General features: G+C 37.0%; 1 protein-coding gene across 1 annotated transcript in view; it reads right to left on the bottom strand.

The window, feature by feature from the left end:
* Window positions 1–7,142: 7,142 nt before the first annotated feature.
* Window positions 7,143–11,433, bottom strand: part of PRP4K (pre-mRNA processing factor kinase PRP4K) — a gene marked incomplete at its 5' end in the record, with an annotated part of 18,047 nt that continues 13,756 nt past the window's right edge. Inside the window, 5 exons of the mRNA XM_029083858.1 lie at window positions 7,143–7,692; window positions 8,337–8,423; window positions 8,902–9,053; window positions 9,567–9,681; window positions 10,656–10,809. Coding sequence (XP_028939691.1) covers window positions 7,489–7,692; window positions 8,337–8,423; window positions 8,902–9,053; window positions 9,567–9,681; window positions 10,656–10,809 — 712 coding nt within the window. The remainder of the gene's footprint in view (window positions 7,693–8,336; window positions 8,424–8,901; window positions 9,054–9,566; window positions 9,682–10,655; window positions 10,810–11,433) is intronic.

Here is an 11,433-nt window from a genome sequence, read left to right as displayed (position 1 = left end):
ACTCCAGCGGGATTACTTGTATTTACCCTGGTATAAATAGGATGATCTGTAAAATAGCTTACTGAGAGCTTGTCTGTTGCCTGAAACCAAATAATGGGTGGCCTTGTAAATCAAACATATTTTATTTAAGTACAGTAAATACATTTACCCATCTCTCAGAGTCTAGGACTAGAACATGTTCCTCTGGACTCTTAGATTTTGGAGGACTATGGTGACTGTTCCCAGAAAACCTCCTTGAACTTTTACAACTAAATGACATATTTGATTTCATCTTTTTGTTTGTAAGAAAGAGGGTTGTTTCCATTAAGTATGTGCTTAGACTGCTTTTGTTTCTCTGTCTGTGTATGGGAGCTTCCCACATGTGAATTTTGCTAGTGTTGCCACTTTAAAATTCATTCAGCTGTGTGCAGGTCTTCTGTGAGATATCTTAGATTGCTCTTAGTTGCATATATGCAATTACTGCGTAATTGACCACATGGGAAGAGAATTTCTGGATTATTTTTGAAGAAGAAAAACTTTAAGAAAAAAGCATGTTGATCTAGGCATTATGTGGAATCCTCATGTAAACGTAGCTCAATTTTTCACCAAGCCTTTCTGAAGAGAAATAGATTAATTACTTGCAAATAGGAATGGACTCGGTATATTAGCTTTAATGAGCTAGCAGAGCAATTTGGGTCAGGTTGTGAAATCACCCGTTTCCTATCCTGTCAGAGTGCCTGGGTGTCCTGTAGGAGAGGCAGGGGACTCCACACCTAAATTTGCTCTGCCAGATTTATTTAATTGAAGCCTCCTAGGGGAAGAAAATGGATCGGCAACGTGCGAGTTTCAGATTTAACTTAAACACTGAGAAAGAGTGACTAAACTGCCATCTTCCTGCGTGAGGAGACCACTCAAAGGAAGAGTGATTGCAAGCAATCCTCTTGTGCAGCCACGAGACTTCTTTATTCGAGAGGGTGAAGGGAACGGTGCCTTTACCAGATTCAGCCAGCTGACTTGGGCTGGATATTAAATCCAGATTGAATTTTGTAAAAACATGTATGGAATTCCATGTGTTACCTTGCTGGCTGTCTGGCAGATACACAAGCAGGCATGGTATGAAGGTCAGCTTGGCTGTACTTCAGCAGAATTCTTGTTCTTTCCCTGGAAAGACTGCAGCCCAAACACAGGGCTGTTCTGTACTGAATATCTCAGCCAGATAATGTCTTTAGGATGAGCTTTATTTTAATAAGAGATAGATTTGCAGAATATCTGGGCTTCAGGTGTATTTAGAGAAGGTAAAGCTCCTTTTATTGGTAGCATGTGAAGCTCAGCTTCCTCATCTGAGAACAGGGTTTAGGAGCAGAAGGGATTACAGGTAAATTCACAGACTGGTGAGTGCGACAGCTCAAAGCCACTGTCAAGAGTATTTGCAGAAGAAATTTGGTTTTGTCAAAAATCATGAACATTAGATCTGCTGCTCCTGCTTGTAATGTGTTCAGCACCACTCTTACTCTTTGCTAGAGTTCAGCTCAAATTCAATAAATTGCAGGGAGAACGTTGTCCCAATTATTTTAATGGAGGTTTTTATACATTGGGTAAGAATTATGGAAACAGTGAGGTACGGGACTTAAGAAAGGGTAAGAAGACTTAACCATTTGTATGACTTTAGAACCAAAACCTCTTTCATTGCAAGGAACATAGAGGTCATCTGGTCGTGCCCCATGCTCAAAGCATGGCTACTGCGGAGGTAAACTAGTTGGCTTTGCATCGCATCTTGTTCAACGGTGACTGCCTCCAAGGACAGAAGTGTCCCAGCCTTTCTGAGTAACCTGTTCAATACATGCTGCTGGCCTCCCATTACACCATGACAATTCCCAGCAGCCTACAACCCAGGCTCCTGTCCTCTCTGAGTCTTTCCCTTCTGTTGTTGTCTGCAGAACAAGATGCACCATTCCATTTTTAGACCCTTTTACTCCTGTCAGAATGCAAGGAATGAAGTGCCTGTCTCTCCAGCTTGTGTTAACTAAAAAAACCCCACGTTTCGCCAGGGAGTTTTGCAAGTGGCAGAGTTCAGATTGGCTGTGGAACTTAGAAGAGTGAATATGCACAATGTCAAAGCCAGCCCATTACCATTTCTCCTGCTGAGACAGTGGGTGACTTAGGGTGGGTGCCAGTCTTTCCATCAATGCAGAAATTCACCCACATCCTCACTCTAACAAATGGTACTCCTGCCTGCTAATGTGATTCTGATAAATCCACCTACCCAGAGGGACAGGTCTACTGTAGCTGCAGGTCCAAATAGGCTTTCAAAGTCTTGTAGAGCATGTCAAAGAAACAGTTTAGCTAGCATCTGCAAAAAGATTAATTTCCTCTACCAATACAGGGTAAGAGTTTTTGATGTTACTGGAAATCAGAGTGCTTTCTTTTTGGAAAAGGATTGGTTTGCCCCTTGTGAATGGAGAAAGTAGGCCCCAAAAACACCACCCACCTTGCAGGTGTAGCTGGTGCGCATGGCAGAAGAGTCAAGAGTTCTCTTCACTCTGGCATGACTGCAGCTGCCTTCTTGTGCCAAATAACCTCCTTTACCAACTCCACGTTTCTTTTTAAAGCCACAGACTTGCTTTGCTTGTTATTCTCAGTAGCAACCATCAGTCCCGTTGTTTCAATAGGGGGTACTGCAGCTGTCCTCAGCCACTCCCTCCTGGTGCCTTTTTACAACACCACAAAGCCACAGTTGTACCCTCAGTTGAAAACTAACACTTTTGCTACTGAACCATAAACGGTTATAAAGTAGATGGTGACTGTTACCAGTATCTACTTTTTGGGTTATGACCTATTTATTTCTACTTCCCCAGATGTAGCTTTACATTATTTCTCATTAACTTAAACTGAACACTGAATCTTTGTAAATCTTCTTCATGTGATTTCACTATTTCATGAATAATGAGCTCATACCTACTTTATAGAGAAAGATCTGGGCCACAATCATCAAAAACAGTGTTTATGAGGAAATAATTGAGTAAATGAAGAATTCAAAAGGTGTATTAGGGAAGGAAAGGACAAGTTTTTCATTTAGAGAAAGTAATTATTTGTCACAAGTTTAAATTAAGTTTTAGTTATTTAAGTATTTAGATGAACAAAACCAAGACGTGAAAGTCTAGGAGACGTTGGGTAGTTTTGCTTCTGTACCCACAAACAAATATACTTAGATTAATAATTTGATATCTAATTCACAAGTTAGGAAATGAAAATACACACCCCATCCCACCTCTCCATGCTGACTAGCCTCAATTTTTTCCTTACAAAGATTAACCTATAAATGTATCTGGCTTCCCTTCACTGTAACACAACATCATTCTTTCACCCCCTAACTCACACAGGCTAGTATCTCCCCGTAAATAAGAGAGAAAAAGGCATGGGGAAAATCAAAGTGAAATCCACATGAATTCCTTGGCAGTAACAGGGCTTCCAGAACCAGGAGAGAGGCAACTTTACACAAGACAACAGCTCCATCTTACACAGATTCAGGAAGACATGTTCCCAGATTCTTTAATACCTCTGAGGCCTAAGCAGAGAACCCGATTCAAAGAACTATGCTTTTTAATGTATTTTAAAATTGTTCATATATTTAGCAGCTTTGCAGTATGACACCTGTAAACACAACGGAAGACAGGATGCAAGGAAGTTTTAAGTGTACTTTATTAATTTCAAGCAATTGCCCCTTCCCAACATCCTCCACCCGAGTTACAATTTTACACGTACTGTAGAAGATGGTTCTATCTCCAGCAGTGTCACAGACTGGTCTGCCTTCTGCGTACGGGTCAAGAGACACATAAAGGTTCTTCAGAGGTTTAATGCCACTTACCCTATGCATGGAGATAAAGTACTATTAAAAAGGTTTTAAAGGAATCATTATATTCTAACAAAAACTCTTAAACAGTTGTTAATTTTTAAGTTATAGTAGTATACACCACGGTAACAAAAACACATCCTAACTGCACAGGTCTGGTATCTCGTTTTTTCTGAATGCTTGGCAAACTAAGTATGCTAAATGGGAAGCTCCTTGTCACCACGAGGGAGAAGGAAACAGAAATTAGCACAGTAGATAGAGCCAAACTGTCAATATGTCAGACCTCAGGTAAAGGTATAAATCACATCTTCACGTAGAGGAGGAAAAGATAAATTATCCTCCCTCTTAGATCAGCTGAGAAACAGTTCAACATGAAAACTCTGTTGCACAGCTGTTCTGTTTGCAGCAAGCTGCAACCACTGGAATTCAGCTGACTGCAGTGGCACTAGCAGCTACTCTGCTCTCCTCAGAGACCACAGGCTGCTGGGACAGGTATTGCCCAGAACCAGAGAGGTTCCTGAACAGCGTCAAAAAGTCCTACTTCTATTTCTATCGTTGCCAACAAGAAGTATCAGCTGAAGTTGATACTGGATGGAGGACTGAAATCCACTTGTTTTGAATAACAAGCTAGTCTCTCTATCAACAATAAAGTTTGACAGAATTAAAATAAAGATTGAACCTGCTGAAGTTAAGGAAAAAAGTGCATAACCTCCTTAAATATTTACTAGGTAACACAAATGTATTTTAACAAAATAGAATGGCAGATTTTTTCCTAAATTTCATAGGTTTTGTACTGATCATTCCATCATTTTCAGAAAAATGCATTTAAATGCTTATTTGCCTACATTTAATCACAATTTTAAAAAAAATCTCTTCAATCAGAATTGAAACAAGCACATCTATATAACAAATTCTAATACAGTAAGTATGTTTCAGGAATTAATCAGCCATGTTAATCAATTCTAAATTGGAATGCTGGAAACCAAAAGATTAAGACAGAACCACACGAAGAGTATTTTTCATATCTTTTATAGGACAGAAACCTTTGTTCATGTCTTCTGGTAGCCATCATCTTCTTTTGAGCTGCACCTACAACACAAAGAACAAGTAAACGAGCAACTTTATCCTTCTCCAGAATAGCTTAAAACAGTTCTGTAGGCATTAAGGGGCATCTTTTCTACTGCTTTGTTTCTGTATCACCACCTCATTTCATTGTTTTATATCCCTATTTTAAAAATAAAGCACAAAGCAACAGAAAGAATAAGCTATTACTACATCTGTGTAAAACTGCCCTCAGAAGTGCTGCCTATGTCGTAAAAGTGCAAGTTACTTTCTGTATTTAACTAGCAAGTGACTAGTATTTCATTAAACATGAAAGCTATTTTTTTTTATTCCCTGTATGAACAAGGTACCTTAATATGTGGAAACAAGGAGAGATTATCTTTTCTCAAGAATTTTACAATATAAATTGAGAAGAGACAGGTTGAAGGTTCCGAATAGGCATACAAAACCACCCATCTCCTGCTTGTTTTCGTAGTTAGCTCATTACACCTCCTGGGTGGGGTATTCCCCACCAGCAGAATGACTGCTTTGTGTCATTTTTCCATTCTTGAGTGCACTAAGAGTGCATGACTGTTGCCATTATGTACCTAGATGGATACAAAAACCCTTCTTAGTTCAAAGAAGTATTATAAAGTACGTGAAACCAGTGGGGTTTTCACAGTTTCTCAGAATATATTAATAAAAGCGAGAAGATGAACTTCTTAATATTGTCAAAGAGAACATTAAAGCAGCAGTATGGACCTGTAAAGTTTGCTTCTGTTTTCCTCACGCTGCATAACTAACTCAAATGTTTCAAGCTGTTTTAACTTGTTGCTAAATGTTTATCTACACATGCTGTCAGAAATAACCTTGTTAGGAAGGTGAAGTTGGTGTCTCAGCAAATCAGACCCATGGAGTAGGCGTTGAGTGGCCTGTGACTCGCTTTCCTTTTTCTCTTTCAGCACCATCAAAAGGAAAAGTGAGAAAAACAGCACAAACATTAGTTAAAGCCTGAATTTAATCCCATGTCCTACAGGAATAATTTCATTACAATGAAAGCAGACAGACAGTATCTGTAGGGTTTTTTTGCTTTGTTTTTGTTTAAGCAGTGATAATTATAGATCTAATTAACATAGCCTATAGCTCTCCCAAAGATCATAACGTTTAATAATCCCTTTAATTAAATGATTACTAGGAAATGCAGGGGTGGCTCCTACAAATTACCTGATTTACCATCACTGAAGACAGATTCTTTTAAAAATGGCTACAAATGCCTTGTTCACAAAAGACTTTATTATCTAATGATGCATACTGAAAACATACAGAAATCTGCATGGTCCACTTTACATGCAGCAGAACAATCTTCACTTTACAATAAGTAAGTGTCAACTGTTTTATGCAAGAGACAACACTTTAAAGTCACATTTCTTAAAGAAAAGCTTCATTTACAAAAGAAATAAAAGGTAAAGAAGCAATTACCGCTTTTAAAAAGCAGCTGCTTTGTTCAAGAGTGGAAGGTTTATGCCTGTATTGAAAGACAACATGATCACAAATAATGAAAACAATGAACAAATGAAACACTTTTAGCATAAAGCAGTACACTTTCAAAATGACATACAAATAGTTAAAAATTTCATTATGTTGTCTATCTATCCTTTAGATATAAGGTCTTTCGAATGAGATCCCAACATATGTAATTACTAAATGAAAACTCTTCCTTAAGTACTGGTTCTATGTCATAGTGAACTGTATTTAACAAAATGTATACAAAGTCTATAGCAAGTTGATTAAAAAAATTAAAGTAATAAGAAACAGTACACTGAAGGCGCTCTATCCATCAAGTGCGCTCTCTCAAAATTTTAAATGTGATGAACAGAACAGAAGTTGTAACTATGCCACGGTTGCGATGCCAGAAAATAAAACAAGATCATTTATCAAACATGCAGGGAATTCTGCCACAATGCTATTGTCTCTCATTTGTCAGTTGTTCCAGTAAAATAACAGCTTTAAACACCGGTGATGTTGATGGGTTAGCTTACCTTCAGTGTACTGAAAGTTGTACACAACCTGCTTTAAAAGAGGAGACCATCCCTGCGGGCAGGCTCAAGAAGGAACAGACCCCCTTCGGCACTGACTACACCAAGGGCATGCTGCTGTGGCCTGCACACACACACCTAGGAAAATGTGAATATAAACAGCATTTATGCTGGCCATTTTTTAAAGACAAAAATGAAGCCAAGTCTGCTAAAAACAAATCAACCACCCAGTATTACTGCTCTTTTTTTTTTTTCTTTCTTTCTTTTTTTTTTTTTTTATAACAGATGCTTTTTTCTTTTTTATAATATATACGAACTGCAACCATATACATTAGCATTGTACTTCTGTGCAGTCTTGGCAATTAAAACAGTTCTACAGTGAAAATTTTCACATAAGACACAAAACAGAATTACTCTAACATTTCTAAAAGAAATATCAGCCTTGATGTTAATTCAAATGTATCATTTCTTCCTCAACTTTGCAGGGGAAATAGTTATGTTTATATACATTAATAACTGCTGTGAAATTTCTTCAGTCTTTGTATCTTAATTACTCAAACCCTTTGAACTTCTTCATCTGGTTTATATTTTTTCCTGGATGAAGGCGTGCTGCAGAGCCTGGTTGATGCTAATCCGTTTAGCTGGGTCTAACATTAGAATCTGGTCCAACAAGTCCTTTAGCTGGTGTACTTTTTTACGCTGGTCTTCTGGGAGTCGTTGGCACCCAATCAAATCTGCTAACAGGTCCTTGGTTGGATTAATGGTGCTCATAACAGTAACTTTCTCCTACAAACACAAAAATGGCAACCTTGTAGAACAGAAGTAATGCACAAAACCCCTATCCCTTTTACAGAGCTTCAGCAGCAACTTTTCTGCTGGATCATCTCAAATCTGACCATCATATGGCCTCGTAAATCCTCGTGTGGGCAAAGGAAAAGAGCGGAGCTGCCAGGGGCAGGCCAGGCTGCATCTTTTGCCAACAGCAGATGCATATATGAACCTAACTGAGAACATCAGAATTCTGTGTGTAAAGTTCCCATGTCTGACCACTACTTCTGTGGTTCCTGACAAATGTGTTAAAATGATACCGAAGTAACAGTGACCTCCTACAGTGTAGGCACATCATACTGAAGTTGGACATCCTTCTCTCAAATGAAGGCAGAATTCCTTTAATTAGTAATTTAAGGATAGATTCTGTGGAGATACCCTGTATACCTACCAAGATTAAACTTAGATTTCTCTTAAACTTGTTCCTAAATTGTAGGAAAAAATATCTGTTGCCAGTAACCTGTCCATACTGTGGCAAAAGGATGTTCTAGTAATTTCTAAAACCGTATTTTTAATGAAGATGTCCAGATACATTCGAAAGACCATAATAGTAGGAAAGCTTGGAAAAAAGTAGTAGGTTAGTCGACACATTAAGGACTTACCCTTTCTGTCACTTTATCTACTTCTATATACATAAAGTTGAGGTTTTGATCAAAGTGCTGATCTTTGAACACACCTTTTCGAATCATCTGGAAAACGAGGGAGAGGCAAGAGTTTCAAGCACATTCTCTGTGTCTTACAAATCCTACAATTAGCATCAATGTCTACTAACTTACTGGAACATGAATAATCTAATACTAATGAAAAATACATCAAAAGGACAGTAAGAAATGTCTAGATTGAATAAAAAAAATACAGTTCAAACCAGTTGAAAAAAGGACACGGTATCTTCCATCGACTTACGTATTTTTTTTCAGGTCAGTGCTTAGAAGGTTTCTGCTTTCACTTTATACTTAGTCTATGAAAAAGAAGCTGTATACTTTCACTTCATAAGATTTTAAATCAATATAAATTATACAGTCAGAGCGATGCCTGATATTTACTCGCTGTTAAGAGAAGACGTATATGATAAGAAACAGAATTCAGGGAGAAAAAAGAAACTATGTTTTACTGTTCATTACAGCAGTTTCAGATACTAGTGAAAAATCATATGCTTGTTTTCCTTACCTTGTTTGGCATCTTTCCTTTGAGATCCATGGCTAGTTTCAACATATGGTTATTGGTTTTGCCAGGAAAGAGTATTTTTCCTGTATAGAGTTCATATAACGTGCAGCCTACAGACCACATATCTATACCATAGTCATAGATTTTTCCTATAACTGAAACAGAGCAATTCCAGTTAATTCCATAAAGGCAGCCTTAGATGATATAACATCACAAAACCAGACAGACGAAAAAATTCTGATTTGTAAACTATATCGGTGCTACTCCTCTTAAGAAGAAGAAGAAGTCCCCATAAAAGAAGGATGCGAGCATTTTAACTCTGACAGTATCCCTATTTTAAGAAAGGGAGGTTTTTACCTAACACCCAAACTAATAATCACAAATTAAGTTAGTAAAAAACAAGAAATCAGAACAATACCTCTAAATTAAAACAAAACTATAACCAATCAGAATGACTTCTCCCTGTCCTCACTGAGCTGACCACCAACATACATGAAGAGTCACACAAGCATGCTTTCAAAGTCTGAATTTTTGACTGCCATCATATTTCCAGAGTGATGCTTTGCTAAGACCAAACAGAGAGTAAATTCAAGTCAAATTCTCATTTGCTAGCACTGGTATATCCTGCTACTGCTTAAGATACCTGTAGCCAATCCAAATGTACTTACTGATTTCTGGAGCTCGATAAAATCTACTAACTAGATAGGGTGTGATGTCATTGTCTGCAACATGCGAAGCTGACCCAAAATCGCAAAGCTTTAATATTGTTTTAGACTCATTCACCTGAAAGTTAAACATAAATATCCATTAGCACTATTCTGTAGACAGAATTACCAATGGCACAGTAAAAGTAACAACACATTTAAGTCAGAGATAAGAAAAACATTCTGCCTTTAAATTAGATTTCTTCACAAACTTCAATCCTTCCTCTCTGTATTGTAAGGAAACCGTAAAACCTTAAATTGAAAGTGACAGTTAATGTCTTCGGATCCTACAAAATACAAAAAAGGTCAGGTTCATGTACTTTTCCCCTACCAAAATATCCTTGGAGGACCTGGATTTTACTCCAGATAGTGAAACTCTATCAGTTTACACTTCTAACTCTAGTATCCAGAGTATCACTCAGAAAACAGCATATTGTTCACGTGTATCATGCTTACATAGTAAATTTTACTGCTGTCATAGCAAGATAACATTTTAAATAAAATAAAAATCCAGGTTTGTCACAGGGATGACCACCAAGAAAACCAAAGGAAACATGCTTGATTCCTCTCATGTGGCTCTTACTCTCTGCTCACCAGAATGTTAAATGAAAACAGGAAAAGGCATTAAGGACTTTTCCCCATTACCTCATTCACATAAACCAAAATCCCCATCCAGACTCCAACAACCTACTTCCATTTTGCAGAAAGCAAGAACATTTTTCAAGTACTGATGGAAAAACTCCCAAGATTTCTCCTAAGAAAGGACACTGTCTTACTTTGGAAGATCTGCTTTCTAAAAAGCTACATGTGGATGCACATTTGTTTGAGAAAGACTGTACTAAATAAGATTTTATTTAGATGCTGTAATCTAAATAAATTACAATCTCTTACTATTTATACCATGACAGCATTTTATATCAAAACATGAACCCTTAACATTTTCAGTTAAAGTAAATTTTGACTTCACCTAAATTAACAGAATGATATTCATTTCAAATACTTAATTTTACACTATAGACTGTGCAAAATAAGTTTTAATTATTTATTACTTACCAAGATATTATCTGGTTTAATATCTGCATGTAGGATATTGCATCTTTTAAGAAGTTTTAAAGCCAGGAACAACTGCTGGCTGTAGGAACGCACAGCTTTAATATGGAGTCCAACATCTTTCCCATACTTTTTCAACACCTCTCGTAAATTCATACTATTAAAAGAAAGAAAGGGAGAGAAAAAGAATAGAAAAGAGCTTAAAGAAAAATATAGCGACCTCCTAAACTGTAGGATAAACTTGAAAAAAACAGTTAACTTTAGACATTTTTGGAGAAAATCAGCATTCAACTAACCAAACATACCCCTCTGTTAGCTACAGCAATGAAACAAAAATGCAGGTCAATCAGATCTATCATGTACTGTATAATTACTTACTAGACTCAGCTTACTTAGTTCAGAACACATTTTTAAACAAGATTAATATGAGGGGATTTATTTGCACACAAACAGCATTTTCTTAACAACTTCACTGCCTCTGTACTTGTTTTCTGAAGAAATAAATAAAAAATGAAGTACACAAAAAATACAAGGTTGAGGAGGCGATTTTTTGATTACTTAAACAGCTGCTAAAAATACCACAATCCCAGGATAAAAACATCATTGTATATAAATAATGTACGAGCGTGTTATAAAGAGATAGTGCAGCAAAAGAAAATAACTTGTTGTTCAGCTTATTAATAAAAATATAATAATAACTTCATAAAATCTGCATGGTTTCAGCACATAACTTATCTTTACCTCAAATATGGCACAAACTAAGCTATGACATAGAAAACTT

The sequence above is a fragment of the Antrostomus carolinensis genome, unplaced genomic scaffold, assembly GCF_000700745.2.
Source record: "Antrostomus carolinensis isolate BGI_N321 unplaced genomic scaffold, ASM70074v2 scaffold51712, whole genome shotgun sequence".
In the NCBI taxonomy this organism is placed as follows: domain Eukaryota; kingdom Metazoa; phylum Chordata; class Aves; order Caprimulgiformes; family Caprimulgidae; genus Antrostomus; species Antrostomus carolinensis.
The sequence above is the reverse complement of the archived record's forward strand: the minus strand, read 5'-3'. Positions and strand labels throughout refer to the sequence as shown.